Below are 23,740 nucleotides of genomic sequence, written 5' to 3'. Positions count from 1 at the left end.
TGGTCCTTCAAGTGTAGTTGGACTACAGCCCCCCTCAGCTTTGACCATTGGCCATGCTGGCTGGGGCTAATGGGAGAAGGAGCCCATTCTCTGGAGCTCCCCAGACCACCACAAACTAAAACAGCACACCAGCTAGACAAGAAATTCATTGTCTCTTTATGGTTTTCCTATTAAGGCACTGGGTTGGGGAAGACTTGGTACAGAAAGTTTCCCTTCATTCTAAGGTTCCTGAGTGCATTTTCCTCTGTGTTTTACACTAAAACAAATTGATCAGGAGTGTGCCTTCTGGCTCAAAGGAGAGGAAGGGAAGGAGAGGTGCCCACCACCTCAAGGATAAATTTGGCCCAGTAGCATTAACAACAGCTGAGAATAAAATGGAAGAATGCACATGTCATTATTACGAGGCTGTAATTCCATTTGGGAAGCACAGAATAAGCAAACAGGGCTTGGCAATAAAACAAGTAATTAGTTTGTATCATGTCAGCGCAACTGCTTTGAAAGTAATGAAACGTTGTGTATCTGCACCATCTGAGGAGCTAGCTGAAATGCAACAATCTTGTTAAATTTAGGCAACCTTTGACTAATAGGAAAATGCAACAGATACAATCTCTGTTGGAGACCCATTGGACACAAGCTGTTCCTGGGTCTCTAGTCTCTCCATCACCTGAGATTTCTCACTGGCGCCAAGGTCCTTATGAAGTAATCCAGTGAGCTAAATAAATGCTACACAGCTGAAATCAATGACAAGAAGCATCCCTTCCCAGCGCAATGCCTTTCCTTCGAGTATGGATGAACAAGCAATGCTTACTGTGCCTACCATTGTTTTCATTGGTCAACAAATATATACGCAAAAGCATTTAACTATTTATCAGCTTATATTGGACAACTCGGCATCTGAAAACAATAAAGGGCAATTAATAGACAATACCAATTCTGTTTTACAAGAGTTGTGGTGGCAGAACAAGGCGTGCTTTGAATTAGCTAGAACTGGGAAGCTCAGGATAGAGACAGGTTGCTATTGCCCACAAAACAGCAGGTCAAACTCAAAGCACTCTGCTTATTAGGTCTCTGTGTACCATCAGAGCGGGATGCGGGTGGCGCTGTGGGTTAAACCACAGAGCCTAGGCCTTGCCAATCAGAAGGTCGGTGGTTCGAATCCCTGTAATGGGGTGAGCTCCCGTTGCTCAGTCCCTGCTCCTGCCCACCTAGCAGTTCGAAAGCATGTCAAGTGCAAGTAGATAAATAGGTACCGCTCCGGTGGGAAGGTAAATGGCGTTTCTGTGCACTGCTCTGGTTCGTCAGAAGCGGCTTAGTCATGCTGGCCACATGACCCGGAAGCTGTATGCCGGCTCCCTCAACCAATAAAGCAAGATGAGCGCCGCAACCCCAGAGTCGGCCACGACTGGACCTAATGGTAGGGGTCCCTTTACCTTTACCTTTACCTTTACCATCAGAGCAGTCAGTAATAAGGGAAGCCGATTTCCGAAATGACCACTAGAGGTCAGCCATGTGGCAGAAGTTCACTATGGCCATACATAGACTTTAAAAGCTAGCCTGGAATCTGAACTGTCAGTACTTTGTACAAGGAATTTGAGAGCATAGAGGGAAATTTAGGTTTGCTCAATCAATAAAATTGGCTTTAAGTGCTCTGTTGCCCTGGTGCAGCAAACCTGCTTTAACCCCCCCCAGCCCCCCCATGGCATTTCCTTTTTGTGGTTGCAAAGCAACAAGGAGATGCAATGGAAACTGGGCTGAACGAATTATTAACAGGAAGATGTATAAACACTGTACGCTCATTGTCATGGCAAGTCCCCGCAAACAAATCAGAACAAATACTCAGTAAAGACTGGGCAGGCACCAACCCAAATGTAAGTTTTGTGCAAGCAAATCAGGATGAATTCCCAATACAGTGGTACCTCAGGTTAAGTACTTAATTTGCTACGGAGGTCTGTTCTTAACCTGAAGCACCACTTTAGCTGATGGAGCCTCCTGCTGCCGCTCCACCACCGGAGCACGATTTCTGTTCTCATCCTGAAGCAAAGTTCTTAACCTGAAGCACTATTTCTGGGTTAGCGGAGTCTGTAACCTGAAGCATATGTAACCTGAAGCGTATGTAACCTGAGGTACCACTGTAAACAGGTTTTGTGGAAGAGCCCTAGACACAGTCAAGCTAAAAGGCAGCATGAATTCCAGCTGTTTCTTATGGCTCCTGCTTGATATGGCTGATTAGTTTCTGTTTGGTTCCTTGGCATGAGAGAAGAATAGGACCTATGAACTCATTCACTAGCCTTCTGGTTCCAGATCCTGAGAATCTCCCTGTACATTAAGGTGTAATGCAACAACAGCAACCTGCTATGTTACTGGCAAAATGGCTTTTCTAGGACTGCCTACTGAATGGGAATAGGTGGGAGCTATCCAGGGCCTTTGACAGCAAACCTGATCTGCAAAAACCAGCAAGTGAAGCTTTTCACACTGCCCTAGGGGCCAACTCCCTGGGGCCCTGGGTTCCTAAGCACCCACAAAATTCCCCATGAAGTGTCCGGGCACCCACAAATTTCAGTGCCAGAGCTGCATGGCACCCACAGCCCTGGACACCCATGGCTGTGGGGCCAAGCTGGCACTCCTGCAACAGGCTTCTGCTAAAGGCACGTCAACGGCAGTGGCTTCAATAGTTGGTGCTATCCAAACAAAGCCATCTCTCTGATGGTTTAAGAGCAGGGATTCAATTCTGAAAGGGGGGGGGGGGGACTCACTACTTTTGTGTAAATATGCAAGTAGTGCTGCAAACTGTCTGAGCAATCAGCACCTTCGAGACAGAAGATGCAAAAGCCAAGCTGAGTTCCATCTGCAGCTAGAGCTTCTCAAAGTCTGCATCGGGATGCCTCAAACAGTGCACACCTACTGGATCTAGTAAGCTGCTTCTGAAGTGCCCCCCCCCCCCCCGTTTGTTCTTTAGGAATATAGGAAGCTGCTTCCCTGCTGACTCAGACTTGTGGTCTACCTATGTCAGAGCTGCTTCCAGATCCTAGCTCACAGAGGATCACGCTAGCCAGCGATCATTAAACAAAAGTCTTTATTGAGTTACAGTTTCCATTCTCAAGCTGCTGCGTGCAACTCTACGTCTCATGGTTAGATCGGCGAAGCTCCATCTGAGTCTCCGCCCCCTGTACACCAGTTTAAGATTCTAGCCTTACTCCACCTCTTCCGTCTCTCCTTTCTCCTCTGGGTCCTGCTACCCCCCGGGGTCCCTTCCTTCCTGGATTCTTCTGACGCTGACGTTGACCCCCCTGACTCCTCCCCGTCTTTTCGGCGGGCTTTGGGACCTGGCTCCCTATCCGGGCTGCCAACTGCACCGCCCTCCTGTACATTTGAACTTGGCACGCGCGCCCAGCCTTCAACCTTCCTCTCGACCGTTTCCTCGCTCCCCGATGGAGGCGTGGCCAATCCTGACTCATGTCCCACTGGCAGTGCGCCGCCTGATCCCGATGCCTGGGACTCCTCCCCCCTACTGCACTCTGGTGTGGACGCTGGTCCTGATTTCCAACTGCTTCTCTCTGAGTCCCCTCTGGCCCCTTCTTCCTGGGGTGTCCCCCTCGGCACCCCCCTTGCTCTGACCATGGGAGCCCCTTTCTGTGAATCTTCCGATTCGCTGGAAAGACTCAGAGACCTCGGACCGCTGTCATCGCTAACATTACCTTCGGACTCCTCCCCCTCGCTCTCTATTTCCTCCCTTTCCTGTGCCTCTGCTCCTGAACCCCTGACAACCTAGCTCAGAGAATTGTGAGTAGAGGACCCGCCACCTGCATAGGAGTATAAGACGACACAAAGATACATTATTTTAGGTTAATGGGCAAAATTAGGCCACAACTTTTATTGGTTACAGCCTGTGAGTAGTATTGGCTTAGGCACTGGATGAAACAGAAATACCAGACTCCACCCCGCACAGCTGGGAGTCATCTCAGGGTTAACAACCAATGGGAGGAGCTTGTTGATGCAAATACAGTGGTACCTTGGGTTACATACGCTTCAGGCTACATATGCTTCAGGTTACATACTCTGCTAACCCAAAAATATTACCTCGGGTTAAGAACTTTGCTTCAGGATGAGAACAGAAATCGTGCAGCGGCAGCACAGCAGCAGTGGGAGGCCCCATTAGCTAAAGTGGTGCTTCAGGTTAAGAACAGTTTCAGGTTAAGAACGGACCTCCGGAACGAATTAAGTACTTAACCCGAGGTACCACTATACAACTGGAAGCTCTCCCCCATGAGAACAGACTGGGAGCAGAGCGCTGCCGCGGCTGTTTAAATGCGGCTAGCCCCACCCACCAGCCAGCCCTATTGGACGGTTGGAAGGCTTGGCTGTGGCAGCAGAAGCAATCAGGACCAGGGAGCCGAACACGCCTCCCTGCCCCAGCGATAAGCTGTTCCCGCTCACAACCCCTCCCCTCTGGGAGGAGGAGAGGCCTTGTCTATGTACCAAGACTGGCAGAGAGCTGCCTAGAGTTTCACACAATCTCTCCCAGCCCTACCTGGAGATGCTGGGAACTGAACCTGGGACCTTCTGCATGCAAAACAGCAGCTCTCCCTCTGAGCTATGGTCAGCAGGGCTGAGAAGAACCCTGTGGTCCTCCATATGATTCGGGACTCCAGCAACCATCATCTGCAGCCATTGCATCCATAAGAGCCACGGATCCCGCAGCCTTGACTTAGAGTACTGGTAGGCAGCATGGAGGATGTTTGCCGGACAGAAGGAACCCCCAGAGGAGGAAAGGGCAACAACATTTCACTCACTCATTCTTGCTGCTATTGTGCAATCGGTGAAATCAGGTCAGTTTTCTTGAGCAGCAGCAGAAAAAGTGCTGGGGGCTGAGTATAAGCAACCCTTAGCGGGATGCTTTGGAGTGCCAATAATCTCATTTGTCACCAACAGCAACTGTGCGATCTTGTTTCTAGCTACTAAAGAGGTTTGTCTTCCAGAAGTGTGAAAGCACAGTGGGTGAGCGACTGGGGGAATTGGATTTTCTCTGTCCTGAGTTTGGGCTGCATTCAGGAGGTTCATTTGGTACAAGGAGAATCGTAAAATTGTAGAGTTTGAAAGGGGTGATCATGTAGTCCAGGGGTCCCCAAACTAAGACCACGGGCCAGATAAGGCCTGAGGGACTCGTTTATCTGGCCCATGGCGACCCCCCGCTGCCGCTGCCTGCTTTTACCGGTGCTGCGCTGTGGGAGGCATAAAGCCACGGTAAAGGCTTGTAATATTGCAGGGTGCCCCCTGACCTCGGCTGACCAGCACTCTGAGCTTTACAATGTAATGGAATGTATTGGAGCTGTGTTTCCTCTGGGCAGTGATTGACCCTATAAGGTGTTGGGGGCAATAAAGGCATTGACCGGATGAGGTAACGTGAGACACTGGCAAACAGCCATGCGGCTGGAGAGAGACAAAGGATAATAAAAAAGGCTGCAGGAGGAGAGGGAGGAAAGGGAGCTGCTCCTACCATCATGAAAATATTCCTGGCTCTCTGTGTCATAATTTTATGCTAAACTTCGCCACTTTGTCACGGCTGGCTCCGACACTGCGCTGCACGGCTGCCCACTTCCAGGTCGGAGGAGCACCGGAAATAGCTTGTGCGCATGCGTTATTTCCTGTGCACACCCGGGTCGGAGAAGGCCCGTGCACATGCTCACAAGCTATTTCTGGTGCTCCTCCGACCCGGAAGTGCGCCAGAAATAGCGTGTGCGCACGTGTATGGGCATGCACTCCTCCGGCCCGCCACGCGATCGGTGCTGGAGACACCGGCCCGAGGCGCGGTAAGTTTGCTGACCCCTGATCTAGTCCAACGCCCTGAAGAAAAACCTGTATAACTCATTCTTCTGTGCCATAGCTCAGTTGGTTAGAGCGTGGTGCTGATAAGGCCAAGGTTGCAGGTTCGATCCCTGTATGGGACAGCTGCATATTCCTGCATCGCAGGGGGTTGAACTAGATGATCCTCAGGATCCTTTCCAGCTCCAGCATTCTATGATTTTGTGATTGATTTACAGTGGTACCTTGGGTTACATACGCTTCAGGTTACAGACTCTGCTAACCCAGAAATATTACCTCGGGTTAAGAACTTTGCTTCAGGATGAGAACAGAAATCGTGCAGCGGTGGCGTGGCAGCAGCAGGAGGCCCCATTAGCTAAAGTGGTGCTTCAGGTTAAGAACAGTTTCAGGTTAAGAACAGACCTCCAGAATGAATTAAGTTCTTAACCTGAGGTACCACTGTATAGTTAAATAAATAAATAAAGACATACAGTGGTACCTCGGGTTTCAAATGCTTCAGGTTACAGACTCCGCTAACCTGGAAGAAGTACCTTGGGTTAAGAACTTTACTTCAGGATGAGAACAGAAATTGCACAGCAGCAGGAGGAGGCCCCATTAGCTAAAGTGGTACCTCAGGTTAAGAATGGTTTCAAGTTAAGAACGGACCTCCGGAACAAATTAAGTTCTTAACCCGAGGTACCACTGTATTGCATTTGTATACCACCTTTCTGCTAAGGAGCTCAACGTGGCTCACGTGCTTCTCTTTCTCCTCATTTTATCCTCACAACAACCCTGAGGTTTTCATATGGAAAAATCTTTATTTTTAAAAAAGAAGTCTCTAACAAGTATGAGACATACAACCTATGTTTAAAAATCTCCAAGAGAGTTACAAAACCGCTAATAGGCCTAAGAAAAAGGCCATTAACAAGAATAGCAGGGAATATTTAGAGTTTTCACAGGAAAAAAAATACAAATCATTTTATACAATTCTTTATCTTGTGGGTCAGCTGCAGCCATTTCTGGATACGACTGATCTTGCCATCTTTATGCATGCTCTAGGCACTTCGAAATTAGATTAATTACAACAGACTTTCCAGGAGACTGCCTTTGAGAAACGTTCATAAACACTGGGGCAAAACAACACTGCTAATGGAAGCCTGGTCTTTTGTCCATACAACAGCAGTATTACATTAGCTGTGCTGGCTCCCCAGTTCTTTGGGGGCGCAGTTCAAAGTGCTGGTTATCACCTTTAAATTCCTTAGACGTTTGAGGCCAGGGGAGTTAAAATACCAGCTCCTCACACATGAATCTTCGTGCTTCCCTCCCTAAGCCAAGAAGAAGCTACCCAAGCTTTGGAAAGTAGGCCCCAAGCCTCTGACAAGATGCTCAAGCCCTTCTGGCTCCCTCCCAAAGCTGGGATATGCCATTTTGGACCAACCAGGGCTCCAGCATACAAGTCTGCCTGTATTTCTGCGGTTTAAAGCTAAACCAGCAAGTTCAACAGCCAGGCCTAGGATAGCCTGTTGTGGGTGGACTTAGTTGCAAGTGAGTTTATGACCATATTGTTCAACATGATCTGAAGACCGTGAAGTGAACATGCTCCTTTTTAACATAGTCTGGCAAAGGTTTTGTTTTGTTTTTTTAAACTGACCCTCTGATTTAGATCACCTTTTCCATAAATACAGATATATGAGGCAGCTTGAATTGACCCAAGTTAATAAAATCTTGTGCCGCACACCTCATCCCACCAGCATTTTCTGACAGCCATCAAACTTTAATCACATTTTTTTTAAATGATATTTATTAAAGTTTCAAAAAATACAAAAAATACAAAATACAGAAAAAAGAGTAAAGTTTTTAAAATATAACAAAGTAAAAAATAAAAAAGAAACATACAAAATAAAGCAGTTAAAAAGACATTAATTTTCCAAACCTATCTTCCCTACACTTATTTCCCCAGACCTCCTCATACCTCCCTTTTTTGTATTCCAATTCAGTTTGTTAGTTCAGCAAATCCTTACCATTAAACTTTTACCCAATTGTAAACCTTTTTTCATATCTCTTAAAGCATTACAGCTAAAAACCTCTTAGTTTCTATCCAACATCCTTCTAAGATTCCTTAATTTTACAATATTTCTGTAAATAGTCTTTAAATTTCTTCCAGTCTTCTTTCACCGACTCTTCTCCCTGGTCTCGGATTCTGCCACAAACTTTAATCACATTTATAGCCCACACGTCTTGCAGGGAGCTCAGGGTAGGTCATCCTGTTTTATCATCCCTCGACCCTGAGAGGTAACTTAAGCCAGTGGTGGCTTGGTCCAAGCAGAGAGCTGTAAGAATCTGTCCGTGGCCCATTGTTGTTCAATATCTTTATAAATGACTTTGATGAAGGTCTGACCTGCTGGGAGCCTGAAGGGCCCTGCCCTGCTTCTCTCCACCTGGCTTGGGGCAGGGCCTGACAGGCTCCATGAAGGACTGCTGCTGGGCAGAGAGGGCTCCGTTTTTGTTTTTTAAATTGCTTTTATTTTTTATCTATGTCATTTTAAATTGTGATTGCTAATAATGCTGCATTCTTTAGATTTTTTGATTTATGTGGAAATTGTTTTCCATTTGGTTGTGTACTTTTTGATGTGTTTTATTTATTGCTTGGGACGCGGGTGGCGCTGTGGGTTAAACCACGGAGCCTAGGGCTTGCCAATCAGAAGGTCGGTGGTTTGAATCCCCACAACAGGGTGAGCTCCCGTTTTTCGGTCCCTGCTCCTGCCCACCTAGCAGTTCGAAAGCACGTCAAAGTGTAAGTAGATAAATAGGTACTGCTCCGGTGGGAAGGTAAACAGCATTTCCATGCACTGCTCTGGTTTGCCAGAAGCAGATTAGTCATGCTGGCCACATGACCCAGAAGATGTACGCCGGCTCCCTCGGCCAATAAAGCAAGATGAGCGCCGCAACCCCAGAATGGTCCACGACTGGACCTAATGGTCAGGGGTCCCTTTACCTTTACCTATTGCTTATGACTTTTGTTATGTTGGTAATTATGTAAATCTTGCCATGTTATAAGCCGTCTTGAGCATTGTTTTAACTATGGAAAGACGGCATACAAATAAAATGATGATGATGATGATGATGATGATGATGATGAAGAAATTGAGGAGATGCTCATCTAATTTGAAGATGGCAAACCGGGAGGAGCAGCTAATACCACAGAGGACAGAATCGGAATTCAAGAAGACCTTAACAGATTGGAGAACTGGGCCCAAACTAACAAAATGTACGGTACTTCAATAGGGACAAAAGCATGGTTCCTACACTTAGATAGGAATATCTAGCTGCACAAATATAAGATGTGGGGGGACAACACTTGGCTTGCCCATAGTACAAGTAAAAAGGATCTAGGGGTCTTAATAGACCACAAGCTTAATAGACCACAGACCATAAACATGAGTCAACAATGTGAAGCAGCAGCAAAAAAAGCTAATTGCCCTACCTGGTGGTGAGTCCTGCTGGTGCATACAGCATGTCTAGTCCAAAGTCCATCAGACAGGAAACACAGACTAGAATCAAACCCAAAGCACAGTCCTGCAGAGACCCTGGAGCATCTAACCCAAAGTCTATCAAAATGGGCAACTGAGCAGACATAGCACCTCAGCTCTGCTTCCCTTTTATGCTTGTTGATTGCAGCATCTGGACTTGATGAGGCACACGACCCTCACCTGTCCTGAGACCACTCCAGCTGAGGAATCTCACACCTTCTCCCCAAGCAAATGAGCCCCATCTGGGCTGCGAGCCCTTGCCTGCCTCAGCCTCCTAGAGTGTCCCTCTCACTGCTCCCTGAGACTAGTGGCTGGGAGTCTTTTAAACTGTTTGTAAACTGTTTCTAATGGTTTTGGTTTGGTGTTTAATGAGGGTGAGGGTTGTTTTACTTGGGGTGGGAGCAGTGCTGGATTTATGTATAGGCTAAGTAGGCTGAAGCCTAGGGCCTCTAAATCTAGGGGCCCTTGCCAGCCTGCCCGCTCCCCAGTGCCGCAGTCTCCCCTCTCCCAAATTGCAAGCCCAAGACTTCATGCAAGGGCAGGGCAACTCAGGCCCAGGAACTATGAGACTCAGGGCTAGCCAGCGGGGCCCAATTTGAAGCAGTGGGGCCCAACTTGAATTTTTTTTCTTGTAGGGCCCCAGTTCACAGCCAAAGTCTGCAAAATCTTATAGATATAAATAAAATCCATCTAGATTGCCCTGGTGCAGGGGCCCCCTTAGGAGCGGACCGCAGGGCCCAATTTGGCCCAATTGCTCCAGTTGCCTTAAGGTCAGCCCTGATGAGACTGTGCAGGGGTTGGACTGACAAGCCCTGCACCTTCTAGGTCCCTGGTGTCACTATTCAGAGTACAGACTCAAGGACTTGTTATGGTAATAAAGGGGGGGTGCACTTATTGGAAATCAGTTTTGTCACCTCCCCCCCCCCTTCAAAAAAAGAAAACCCCGGATGATGAGCCCAGCCACCTTTTATTCACAGTTGCATAAGCACTACACTACAGCATGGCCATAAACCTGTATGTTCAACCACTGAAATATGCACCCAATAAGTACCAATGGAGATTTAAGTTACTTCTTTATGAATGGACTCTGTATTTTGTGAATTACCTAAGAGCTACCAATAGGGTGCTCTAGAATCTGACAGCTAACCAATCGGGTACTACCAAACAGTGCCCCTAATTGCTGAAAGCAGGTAACCAGCAGGGAATGCTTCATTTGCAAGGAATTGTACAAAACAAAGTGGCACTAATAAAGGAAAGTTCCAGGGTGGCAACAGAAAGCAAACTAAAAATGCTTTTGCAGTTCATCAGAACTATCCAGCAATATCAAGTTACAGGAAAACTGCTGCTTTTAACAGTAACCTTTTTGTTGGTTAATTGATTCGGCAACTTCCATGCACATGACGTGTGAGGCTAAGTTCCTCTCCAAAGAGTTAAATGATAACTCATCAGAGGCAGCTAGAGTTGCAAATGGCAACAAAATATCTGTGAAAGGAAGAGGAGCAGGTTTGCTGAAGTGTGTTGCAGGTAGAAATACTGTTTGTAATGAAGCGAGAGCAGTAGTTGCTCGAATTAACAAATAAGAAAGTTTTGAGAATTTACATGTTAGATTAAAATTGATTAATTCATTGAGAAGGGGATTGTAAAAAAAACACTGGGGCCTAATTTGAATAGTAGAGTGCCTGGTATCTGGTGGGCAATATCATCCTTTATTTCCACACTGTGACTGCAGACCAAATGACTTATCAGGAGAGCTGTGAGATTCAGGTGAGGGTCAGATGCTTTGTCAATCCCAGCAGGTATATAACAGGAAGACCGTCCTGGCCAGGCCCGCGTCCAAGTATAAGTGACAGGGGTTGGGAAGGCCAGGATCATGGAGATCTGGTGGTGTTTTCCCAGTAGCATTTTATACTTTGAGAACACACTTTAAAAAAATAAATTATCCTGCATTTAGCATAATACATTGGGTGTAGATACAGGCACGTTAAGTACTTTTATAAATAGAAGAACAATGGGAAAGAAAGGGAACAAATTTGCCGCTTTGGTGTGCCTGGAGAATAATTAAGTGTGTTAATTGTGCGCAGTGACAAATGCATTCTAATAACTTCGTTATGAACTGTTATCATACAACATGCTGCTGAGAAGCTCTTAACCTCATAAACTGTTCCTCAAGGTTTTCTGCCTGCAAAGGCATCTGCAAATAAAATTGCATTTTATTATGGGTGCTCACCTCCATCCTTTATTTGTCTTGCTTCTCTGTTCTTGCTTGAGTGCCAAACTGCTGATTGTAACCTCCTTGGGTCAGGGAACTATCATTTGTGCTTATGCATTTGTGCAGCCGGTGCTCTAGAAACAAATAGTAGGATTTTAAACCCCATTGATCTCAAGGGGAGGGATTGCAGCACACATCCAACTCTTAAATGCGCTTAAATAAATAAATGCGCTTAAATGCACTTGACTGTTGCCATATCCAATCTAATAATGGCAAATGGGCTAAGCAGAACCCCCTAATGATATTTCCTGCATTATTTCTTTGCAAATTGCAATTTGGTTCAAAACCATAGTGCTTCTCAGCAGGCATGAAACGTATTTGCATGAGCCGAGTTCTCCTTTATTTTTAAAAATGTGGCTCCTTGTATTACACACTCTGCTCTGCTGTCCATCCCTTTATCTTCCCGCAATTCTTATTGCACTTGAGAGCTCCTATCAAGTAGTGTCACAAAGGATGCATGTCCATGCGTGCGTGCGCTCGGAGATGTTTCCTTAACGTCCTTCCAAATTTCTGCATGAAGTCTAATTGCATCGCCTTCAAGCAACATTCTGAGCACTGACCCAAATAGTTTTACGCATTTTATTTCCACCAGATGAACAGCCATTTCAGTGATTAGCATGATGCTTAAGCAGGAGCTGCCCCCCCCCCCATCTAAAGATTCCTTTTCTCCAAAAGAAAAAAATAATAATTGAAAACCCCAGACTGCAATTCATGGTGGTTAAGACATGCATCCTTTGGTGACACTGAGCTGGGCTCAACAATGAAGAGAACGTCAGTTTACAGCTGTTTTGAGGGTATAATATGATTCCAAAAAGCAGAGAATCAGCAGGTATCATATTCAGGCTATAAATTAAGGCAGGGGCAACTAATCTGAGTCACACAGGATATTGCTGGACTTCAATGTCCATCATCCTACACCATGGGCCCCATTGACTGGGGCTGATGGGAGACATGGGCGTAGCTAGGATTTTTGTTGGGAGGGGGGGCCACCCAAAGTTGTTTAGCTTTGCTCTCTTTTTTAAGGAAATTGGGATAAATTCAATTCAGTTCACATTTAAAGACGAATCTATCAAATTTGCACTTCCCCCAAACAATATGAGTTCCCATACGCAGGCATCCTTCAAAATTCACACATCTGTGAATGTTGCAATGCAGTTCTCTGATCAAACAATGTTTACCGAAGCGCATATATTAAGGGAAAGTGTGTGGGGAAAATGAAAATATTAGTGAAAAGAGCACAGTAAATATATTCTATTAGGGTAAATTGTTTGAAAGCATCTGCTCGTTAGTTAAAATTGCATACAAAAATGTTTATTAGGAGAAACTCGCACTGAAAGGATGAGTTTTCACGAAGTTTTCCTTAAAAAGAAATGGTGACTTGCTGCAGAAATGTGGAGAACTGAATTTAAGTGAAGAGGTTGTTATAGAGGTATATAACATGATGCATGGTGTGAAGAAAGCAGATAGAGAAGAGATTTTTCTCCCTCTCATATACTACTCGAACCCAGGGTCACTTGGTGAATCTGAATGTGGCAGACACAGGACAAATAAAAGAAAGCATTTTTTTTCCCACCCTGCATAGTTAAAATATTCAATTTGCTCCAGGAAGAAGCAGCGATGGCCACCAATGGGTGTCTTAAAAGAGGATTAAGCAAATGGCTGCTAGCCATGATGGTTATGTTCCACCTCCACTGTCACAGGCAGCATATCCCTGAAGACCAGTGGGCTGGGAATCATGAGAAGAGTGCTGTTGTGTTCAGTGTGGTGTTCAGAGCCAGTGTGGTGTAGTGGTTAAGAGCGATAGACTCGTAATCTGGTGAACCGGGTTCGCTTCCCCGCTCCTCCACATGCAGCTGCTGGGTGACCTTGGGCTAGTCACACTTCTCTGAAGTCTCTCAGCCCCACTCACCTCACAGAGTGTTTGTTGTGGGGAGGAAGGGAAAGGAGAATGTTAGCCGCTTTGAGACTCCTTCGGGTAGTGATAAAGCGGGATATCAAATCCAAACTCTTCTTCTTCTTCTTCAAGTCTTGCTGGCATACCTTCTACAGGCATCTGGTAGAAACAAGAGAGAAAAGGGAGGTTCTGGGCAAGAGTCTTAGACAAGTTGGGTGGGTGAAAGCTGAAATGCTTCTATGCAGGCTGCAGAATTACAGCCAGGAGACAGAAGGATGCTGGACTAGAAAGACTTTTGGCTTGATCCAGCTCTTCCCATGTTAGGCTGTCAGGATAGCAACAGTGTGTCCCTTCACCAGGGCACTGGACACCCCCCTGCAAAAATCCTCAGGCTGCTCCTGCTCACCTGAAGGATAGGGAAGTTCCCACACCAGGGCTTTTTTTCAGCTGGAACTTGTCTGAACTCAGTTCCAGCATCTGTCAGGTGGGTTCCATTGCCATTATAAGAGGTGTTCATGTGAATTCTGGCATCTCTTTTTAGAGAAAAATAGCACTGCCCCACACAGTATCAATGATCCAACTTGCTAGAGGGATACTTGGGTTGGAGGCATTCTGGGAGAACCATAGTTTGTCCCTGACTCTGCAGCAGCGAACTGGGCTGCCTTCTGATGATGCTGGCCCACCCAGCCTTTTTAGGCTTCTGTGGTATGGTCCAGTTGCTGGCTCTGTTTAGTCTGGAGATGTGCTGGTGGACCTCCAAGCTTCAACAAATGTGAAGTTCTGTGGTACATGCAAGTAGCATGAGCAAGATCAAGACATCCTGCAGATACAGCTTGTTGGCTGAGAGTTACTATTGATAATGCAAGCATCCTGAAACATGGGAAGCTGCCTTAGATGGAGTCACAATAATCTGTAAGACCCACATATATGAAAATATAAGGTAAAAGGTAAAGGGATCCTGACCATTAGGTCCAGTCATGGCCAACTCTAGGGTTGTGGCACTCATCTCACTTTATAGGCCGAGGGAGCCGGCGTACAGCTTCTGGGTCATGTGGCCAGCATGACTAAGCCGCTTCTGGCGAACCAGAGCAGCGCACAGAAACGCCGTTTACCTTCCCACCGGAGCGGTACCTATTTATCTACTTGCACTTTGACATGCTTTCGAACTGCTAGGTTGGCAGGATCAGCGACCGAGCAACGGGAGCTCACCCCGTCGCGGGGATTCGAACCGCTGACCTTCTGATTGGCAAGTCCTAGGCTCTGTGGTTTAACCCACAGCGCCACCCGCGTCCCATATGAAAATATAAAGTACAGTGGTACCTCAGGTTACATATGCTTCAGGTTACATACGCTTCAGGTTACAGACTCCGCTAACCCAGAAATAGTGCTTCAGGTTAAGAATTTGCTTCAGGATGAGAACAGAAATCGTGCTCTGGCGGCGCGGCAGCAGCAGGAGGCCCCATTAGCTAAAGTGGTGCTTCAGGTTAAGAACAGTTTCAGGTTAAGTACGGACCTCTGGAACAAATTAAATACTTAACCTGAGGTACCACTGTACTCCAAAGAATAAACATACTGAAAAGGACAATCAACAACAATACAAAAAGGACAATGAACTATAATAGATTTGATTTGACCATTAAGACTTTTTGAAAGATGTCCACTTAGTCCTAAGTTCTTGAGAAAGGATATTAACCCAGAATGACACTTCGTGCATCTGATAAGGTGGATCGTGGTCCACAAAAGCTCACAGTGGTTTATTGGGTTTGTTGCAGCAGATCGTTATAGCTACTACCCCTCTGAGAACTTTAAAAATCTGGGTACTTCTCCATTCTTACTATGACATTGCAGGGCCTCACGTCTCTCCTTCATAGGAGATTAATCATCATGTATTTTCATAAATTGAGCAAGACCTGGTGAGTTCTCCTCCCTTTAGTGAAAAACCACCTTCTTTGACAAGGCAGGAGAGAAATGCCACAGACGACTAGGCAGCAGGATTGGCGTTGAGAGATGCAATTAAAACAAGCTCCCAGAAGCTGAAAAACTAATTTCCCCCCTGCGAAATAACTTACCTGAACAGAGGACAAGGACAATGGAACTGTTTCGTGGTCTGATTTGGACTCTTTTCCAAGGTGAGAACTAGAGGTGTGGAATAAGTCAGGCTTTCCACTGGGTGCATTCTGCTGGGGAAGGTACAGGCTCAGGAATCCCCATCTTTCCTCCCCCCCCCTTCATTCTTTTGGTCAATGATAAAAATCTTGAAATCAAGGCTTGCGCAGAAATCTGCGGAGCAAGGATAAAATGCTTGCGCTTGAGCTTTCCACCCCAGAAGGAAGCAATCAGAGATACTTGCATAATGGGAAAAGTGATTAGTATGGGGATTTAAATGTTCGTTTGTTTAATGCATTTATATCCCACCTTTTTCTCCAAGGAGCTCAGTGTGGTGTAGATGGTTCTCCCTCCCCCCATTTAATCATCACAACAAACTTATGAGGCAAAATGAGGTAGGCTAGGCTCAGAGGCAATGACTGGTCCAAGGTCATCCCGTGAGCTTCATGGCTGAATGGGAATTCGAGCATGAGAATGGGCCATTTCTGTGGTGGCTCCTCATTTGTGGAATGCTGTCCCTAGGGGCTTGTCTGGCACCCTCATTGCATATATTTAACCACCAGAAGAAAGTCTCTCCTAGGCCTTTGGCTAATTAATCCATCTATGACCTTTTAAACTGTGTGGACGCATGGGTGGGTTGCTTTGTTTGTCACATAACATGTTAACATGTTTTTATGCTGTAAACTGCCCTGTTGTCCTCAGATGAAGGGAGGTATATAAATTTAATATACAGTGGTACCTTGGTGTTCGAACGTAATCCATTCTGAAAGACCGTTCAAGTTCCAGAATGTTTGAAAACTGAAATTTCAGTACGGAAGCCTCAAAACAGAAAACTCAATATGGAAGCCACATTTCATGTTCAACATCTGAGGTCCTTTCAAAAACTGAAGCACTTACTTCCAGGTTTACGGTGTTTGAAAACCAAAACGTTTGTCAACAGAGACTTTGAAAACCGAGGTACCACTGTATAAAATCATAAAAGAACATAGTCTCCAGCTTATTGTGTTCAGTCACATCCACACCACTCTTATACCACTTGATGAGTTATGGAGAATGTCATGAAATGTGGTTTGTTAAGGGTGCTGACCTCACATACCTACAATTCCCAGCACCCTTAGCAAACTATAGTTCCCAGGGTTCTCCATGAGAAGAGTGTTATAAATGTGTGGTGGATGTAACTGAAGCCTTAGCAATATTTAGGATTGTTCCCCCTAAAGCATAACCATTAAAGCAACAGATTTTGTGGCAAGCAATATGGCTCCATCCATTTTGGAACAGACGATTTTGTGTGTAATAGCTCTGAATATGCTTAACGTATGATTTGTTCTGAGTGAAAAGTATTTCCTTTCTCTTTCTCTTTTTTGCAGTTTGTTGGACACTGGATGGCCCTGAAACAGTCACTGCACCTCTTGGTGGCTCACTGTCTGTCCAGTGTAAATATGGAAAGGAGGATGAAAAATCTGTCAAATACTGGTGCAAAGAAGAAGGTTTGACCCTCTGTTCTAGTAGCCACACCGTCCGTACAACTAGGATGGAGGCAGAGGGGATGAATGACAGAATGTCCATTAAAGACAACCACACATTCCATAAATTCACCGTGACCATGGAAAACCTCACTAATGAAGATGCCGGGACATATATCTGTGGGGTAGAGAGAGCCTATAACATCTGGCACCCAGTGGAAGTTATCATTACAGGTACACTTCCCCACTGCTGCATTTACTCTTATAGGGAGAGGGCCATTGCGCCTACAAAAGAAGCTAATGCACTCCAGCAGAGCCATTCCTTCCATGAGGCAGGGGGAGGCATCTGCCTCAGGTTGCAGATTCTGAGGGGCGGGAAGTGGCTAGAAATGTGTGCCAGCTTCGTGCCCTGGGATGCAGTGGAAGACGCTGTTCCGTCACCAGGGCTACAAGTCTGGTCAGATTTTGTGCACAGAATGTGGAATGCTCCATCTTGTCCTTCACCTCGGGCAGCAAAATGGCTTGGGCCACTCCAGACTCTAGCTTCCTAAAGCTGGAATTGTGTGATGGTTTGATACGGGTTGCACTCAGAACCTTGAGAATGGCACCTTTCTTTTTAAAAGAGAGCATGCTTCTGGCACTTGAGGATTAGATTTGAAGGTGTGTGGGTAATGGTTGGTGGTGACATCTCAGAAGTGGGGAGAGTAGCAGACCTTGGAAGAATCCATAGGCATCTAGGACTATCGGCTTGACTAGCAAAAGCAAAGTCAATCCCACCAAGTATGTGGGGTGTGTATATTGGTTGAAGCATGCAGTCTTTTTGGCGAACAATTTCACTTGCTTTGGCCCATCATTTTACGCAGGCAGGTTCAGCTGCTGTCAATGTTTTGATCACTTAAGTAAAGGTAAAGGGACCCCTGACTATTAGGTCCAGTCGTGGCCGACTCTGGGGTTGCGGCGCTCATCTCGCTTTATTGGCTGAGGAAGCCGGCGTACAGCTTCCGGGTCATGTGGCCAGCATGACTAAGCTGCTTCTGGCAAACCAGAGCAGCACACGGAAACACCGTTTACCTTCCCACCGGAGCGGTACCTATTTATCTACTTGCACTTTGATGTGCTTTTGAACTGCTAGGTTGGCAGGAGCAGGGACCGAGCAACGGGAGCTCACCCTGTTGCGGGGATTCAAACAGCTGACCTTCTGATGGGCAAGTCCTAGGCTCTGTGGTTTAACCCACAGTGCTACCCGCGTCCCTTTGATCACTTAGGCCAAGCCTTTTTTATTTTCGAAGACATTTGATAGGTGACCGGTGCTTATTGTTTTTATCGACTACTCTTTCCGGTTTTGTATAATCTGAGGGCTGGATTCAGCTAAATAACTGTTCTAGTGGGAGCCAGCACAACAAGTCCCACTACTACAACAGGGCTTTCCTCCCTTCCCTACCCATGCCACCCTCCTCCATGACCCCCTCCACATCATCTCTGGGGTCAGCAGAGGGTGGGTCACCCCATCAGTCAAGCAGACATGCTTGCATTGGTGTATCAATCTCCTTAAGCTCTACTTTGAGCTTCACCCTAAGGCTTGATTTTAATGCTGGTAAGCTTTTAAATGCAAAGGGTTTATTGATTTGTAAACTGCTTTCAATATTACTGGGATTTGTAAACTGCTTCGAATACTATTTTATAATAGGAAAGCAGTATGTTGTTGTTTAGTCATTTAGTCATGTCCAACTCTTCGTGACCCCATGGACCAGAGCACACCAGGCACTCCTGTCTTCCACTGCCTCCCACAGTTTGGTCAGACTCATGTTGGTAGCTTTGAGAACACGGTCCAACCATCTCACCCTCTGTCATCCCCTTCTCCTTGTGCCCGCCATCCTTCCCAACATCATGGTCTTTTCCAGGGAGTCTTCTCTTCTCGTGAGGTGGCCACAGTATTGGAGCCTCAGCTTCAGGATCTGTCCTCCCAGTGAGCACTCAGGACTGATTTCCTTAAGCATGGATAGGTTTGATCTTCTTGCAGTCCATGGGACTCTCAAGAGTCTCCTCCAGCCCCAGGAAAGCAGTATATGAATGTTTAAATGAAACACATGCAACTTTTGCAGGTTTGCCACAAGCTCTGATGGATCAGGGCACAGGTCTAGCATTCAGCTGCCTCTTCATTTAGTGTTTTCTTTTTATTTCGTATTGCATGGCTGGCTCTGAGTAGCATCAACTTGCAGACCATTTGAACCCACACCAAAATCTCCTGTTAAAAAAATAAATCTGAAAAGATGAATAAATTTCCCAGGTTAGGATTTGACTGTGCATGTTTTTCCTCCCCCTGCAGATTCTGTTCCTTCGACCCATTTTGGAAGCATGGAACAAGCAACAGAAGAGCCAGCTGTATCTCCCGTCGATCCTGAAAGGTGCCATAACCCTTTACACCCCGTATGTTCCAGGGAGGAACCTATAATGTAGCCTATTATAACAGCTGGGTGCCAAGTCCAGCTGAATGCCAAGTCTAATTGTAGTGAAGAGCCAGGGGCCATCTTTCCCACCCATGGCAAAAATGTTACTGTATATTCATTCATTCTGCTTCTAGTCTACCTTTCTTTTTCTTTTCTTTTTTATCTGCCAGCATCTATCTCTTTTTTTTTTAATATTAAATTTTTATTTCAAAACCAAAAAAAATTACAAACACCAAATTCAAAATCCATATTCATTTTCTAACATAAGCCTATTACATAGATTACCTAAATTAAAATATATCCAATTGCTCTAGGCTTCCCTTTGCTATATGTAAATACAATGCAATTAACAAATTATATTATAAATGATATTATAGGTTCCCATATACCCCTCACTCCCCTTCACCCATGTGTGATCTCAATATTTTACTTCTTCCATCTTGTTGTGTTGTTTCTAATCTACCTTTCTATGACAACAAAAAAGCCTCAAGGCAGGATAGAAATAAAATAAATGCACGCTTACTTCATTCTCATACTGCTTGCATGTGTCATTATGGCAATGAATTAGAAAGTGGAACATATCTCTCTTTAGAACCCAGCCTAGCAACACCGATTTCCTGCTCCTGGTCATGTGGAAAATCCCAGTCTTCCTAGCTATGTTGGCCGCTGTGGTTTGGGTGCATGTGTGGTACAGAAAGACCAGAGGAAGCTCCAACCCCAAGGCTCCAGAGACTGAAGAAGAGCTTTAAGGTATCCCATTGAAGGGTAACCAACTCTTTCACTGATGACTCAGCCGTGTCATTAATTTCCAGATTTCCAAGGATGTTGTGAGAAAGTGAGAAAATGGGAGGCCTACCTGGTAGTTGCACACTTTGGCCCAGCCAACACTGATACCCAAGAGATAATTTACATGCCAAGTATAGACAATCCAGGATCCTGTTAAGAAATTAGTAAGGCCTTTGCTGCTGCAGTTAACAAAATTTATTTTTTCCTATTCCTCTTCTCAGTACTTGGCCAATGTGGGTTTTTTTTATCCTAAATCAAGTCAGGTTACTCACACTCCAAAGGCCTCTTTCACAAATTATTGCACAGCCCAAATCCATGTTTTCCTGATGTTTGCAGAGAAATGTTGCTGATTGCAGATCCCTGGCAAATTACTAGCACAACACACCAAAGGTGACCACATGTGTTAGACAAGCATGTGCGGATGTGATGGGTTTACAAAGCACATGTAAAATGTTTTGCATTTTGCCTGAAAAATGTATGGTACAGCCTGGAGCGTTGGGTGGTTTTATACCACCAAGCTCTGCTTGATTCTGATATTATTACCTACCTAATTATCCAGAGTCAAAACCAGATAGTAGTCCCACAAATAACTTCTACGTTGTTCCTCCTTCAAACTAACTTTAACCCCTGATTTTTCTGTACGAACAAGAGGTTTTGCTTGGGATAAGCAATGACACAAAGTCCAAGATAAGAAAGAAGAACCCAACAAAATACCACAGCTCAGGTGCTGCTACTTTAATGTGGAATCTTTTCTTGTTGCTTTTCTGTAGCTGATGAACCATCTCTTTCTTAGCCTAGGAGTCGATCAAGGCATGAGCGCCATCCTTCCAGTTCCATGCACAGAAATTCAGTGACCACCTGCAGGAGGAAGCTTTCTTCTCATTTCTCAAAGCAGAAGGCTTTGACCTAAAACGCACTATGGAACTGTGACCTCTTGGTTGTTTCAGAGCCGTCAGAAACTTGTGCGGTGGTGGAGCAGGAGAGAACACTCTCTACAACAGTCCCATCATTGTTGAACTCCTTTTCCCACAGCTGTGTCTTGAGCCTTCACTGTACAGTTTCCACTGAAGGCTGAGGTTGCACCTCTTTATACTTTTGTACTTTTTATACTTTATACCTTTGATACTTGACGTGTCTATTTTTTAAGGACCCAACCAATTCTTACAATTTGTTTTTAACTGTTTTCAAGGTTGTGTTTTAAACTGAGACCCTCTCTAGGACCTTAGCACGAGGGGCAAGTAATAAACCAAAGCAATCAGAATAATACCAGAGGAAAGCAAAGCCTCAGTTCATCGTAATTCTCCTTCATCAAACATGGGCGAAAGCATACTAAAATATTGAATAGCTTGGTTGACCTGCTGATTGACCACAGGGCCAGCTCAGCTCTAAGCTGTCCCTGTTTTAGGCAAGCCTGCCTTTTGCTCAAGGAAGCTGTGCAAGCCACACAGATGCCATTCAGCTGGCATTCCTTACTTGGTTCTGAGAGTCAAGCCAGATCATTTGGCTGCCCTAACACTCTTCCCCGGTGTCTCACAGCCCAGCTTCCAACACTTTCTGCCCAGTCAGAAGAGGATGGATTTGCGTCGTTGATACACCCAGACCCAGTGTCTGCTCCTTGAGGCCCTGCAAATCGCCCTCACCTGGTGACACGGGCGTATCCAGTATTTATTTGGGGGGGCAGGCAGAACCTCAGTATTCTATGTATTTTTTTATTGATGGGGGGGCAGCTGCCCCTCCCTGCCCCCTCCCCTTGGTGAGCTGCTGCTCAGGCAGAGGGACCTCCTGCAAATTTACAACAGAGTCTGTCACGACTGGACCAAATGGTATGGGGTCCCTTTACCTTTTACTATGTTCTTTTAAGATTTTATACAGTGGTACCTCGGTTTTCGAACATCTCTGTTGACAAACATTTTGGTTTTTGAACGCCGTAAACCTGGAAGTAAGTGCTTCAGTTGTCGAATGGGCCTCAGAAGTCGAACATGAAATGTGGCTTCCCTATTGAGTTTTCTGTTTTGAGGCTTCCATACTGAGCCTTCAGTTTTCGAACGTTTCGGAGCGCCACAACCTCAGAGTCGGTCACGACTGGACCTAATGGTCAGGGGTCCCTTTACCTTTACCTTATAGAAACATTGTCAATGCATTTTAGCATTACCAGCCAGGAAGGCCATTTGCTGCTGCATTAACAGTATTTATTTGCCCATTCTTCTTTGTCCAGACTAAATCCTTTATAGTCTATCAAAGCATCAACTGATTTGCAAAAGGTATTCTTCAATTTCAAGGTTGATCCTGGAGCTCTTTTGCCTTCTGGTGTTCCTTCCAAAAATGTGTTATGGGTTTCTTTAATAAATGTGTATGGATTTAAAACACACACACACACACACTCCACCAAAAGTCCTCAGACAGCTTTCCTTTCTTCAGCTACTGGCCCAGAGATCTGTGGACTATCATCTATACAGAACAGGATCCATACCTGTATGCGTATGGGGCACCATGCAAAGAGATGTCTGGTCCTTGTTTGCTTCTGGGATGATTGGGAGGAGGGTGGGAGAGACGTAAAGTTGTGAAAGAGGTGCAAATTAGTAAAACTTGGCATTTGCCCAGTGACTAAAGCCTTACTCATTAAAAAAAAAAAATCTCTATGGAATGGTGTTTTTTGCAGTGAAAATGCATAAAAGGGAACTTGCCATGAGGTGTGTGGGAGGCTAAAATAAAGAAGTGCAATTCCTGCAATGTCATGCGGTATCAGTGGTTCAAAGCTATAGACGGGCAAGACCACTTTAGACTGGGGAAATCTTCTCGCTGAAGGAGCTTGAACTTTGCAACTCACATCAGCCAGAAACATCTGGACATTTGTTGACAGTGGCAAGAGTTATCATAGCTAGGAAGTGGAAGGGGCAAGCTGAATATGAAATGGAGGAATGGTACAGGCAAGTGTGGCAATTAATGATAAAGTGATGTGTGCTATTAAAGTAAGAAGGGGAATGTGGAAGAGAAATTATGTTGAGGAAATATGGAAAATATTTGTGGAATTCGTATTGTTAAAACAGAAATGGGTCAAACCATCTCAAGAAGTGTTGAATTTTTGGAAAGTTGGATAATTATGATAAATAATGGTCTTGGAGTGGGGAGCACGTTTTTTATTGTATTATTAATACTTTAAGAAATAATAATATTTTGAAAAAAACACATTTGGACATTCAGACACAACAGAACCAATATATATGAAAAGCTGAAGTTTGCTTAAAAAAAATTTTTAGCTATGTGTGCATAACCTCTAAGCCAAGAGTAGCCAAGCTAGTTACCTCCAGAAGTTGTTGGACTGCAACTCCCATCAGCACCAGCCAGCATGGCCACTGGTCAGGGATGATGGGAGTTGTAGTCCATCAACATCTGGAGGCCTATTTAAGAACTTCCAGTAGCACATGAAAGGACAGGTGAGCTCAGAG

At 45.3% G+C, this 23,740-nt stretch overlaps 2 protein-coding genes across 2 annotated transcripts in view; both read left to right on the top strand.

The window, feature by feature from the left end:
• The window catches only part of CD300LF (CD300 molecule like family member f), a 104,337-nt gene that overhangs the window by 40,116 nt on the left and 40,481 nt on the right, over positions 1-23,740 (top strand). The window lies entirely within an intron of this gene.
• LOC308470627 (CMRF35-like molecule 6) lies at positions 15,464-23,204 on the top strand. The gene is made up of 5 exons (XM_080994103.1): positions 15,464-15,621; positions 16,966-17,295; positions 19,388-19,466; positions 20,101-20,258; positions 21,088-23,204. Exons 1-4 carry the CDS (start codon positions 15,582-15,584, stop codon positions 20,255-20,257), a joined length of 606 nt encoding a protein of 201 aa, XP_080850229.1. The 5' UTR covers positions 15,464-15,581; the 3' UTR covers position 20,258; positions 21,088-23,204.

Source organism: Podarcis pityusensis (genome assembly GCF_964106645.2).
Source record: "Podarcis pityusensis genome assembly, chromosome: 2".
Classification (NCBI taxonomy): Eukaryota; Metazoa; Chordata; class Lepidosauria; order Squamata; family Lacertidae; genus Podarcis; species Podarcis pityusensis.
The sequence above is the reverse complement of the archived record's forward strand: the minus strand, read 5'-3'. Positions and strand labels throughout refer to the sequence as shown.

Excerpts from the sequence above, each read along its gene's own strand:
- LOC308470627 (XM_080994103.1), top strand. The coding sequence starts at position 15,582 with ATGGAACTGTTTCGTGGTCTGATTTGGACTCTTTTCCAAG. Across the intron at positions 15,622-16,965 it reads GATTTGGACTCTTTTCCAAG|TTTGTTGGACACTGGATGGC; the intron begins GTGAGAACTAGA and ends TCTTTTTTGCAG. Across the intron at positions 19,467-20,100 it reads TCTCCCGTCGATCCTGAAAG|AACCCAGCCTAGCAACACCG; the intron begins GTGCCATAACCC and ends ATCTCTCTTTAG.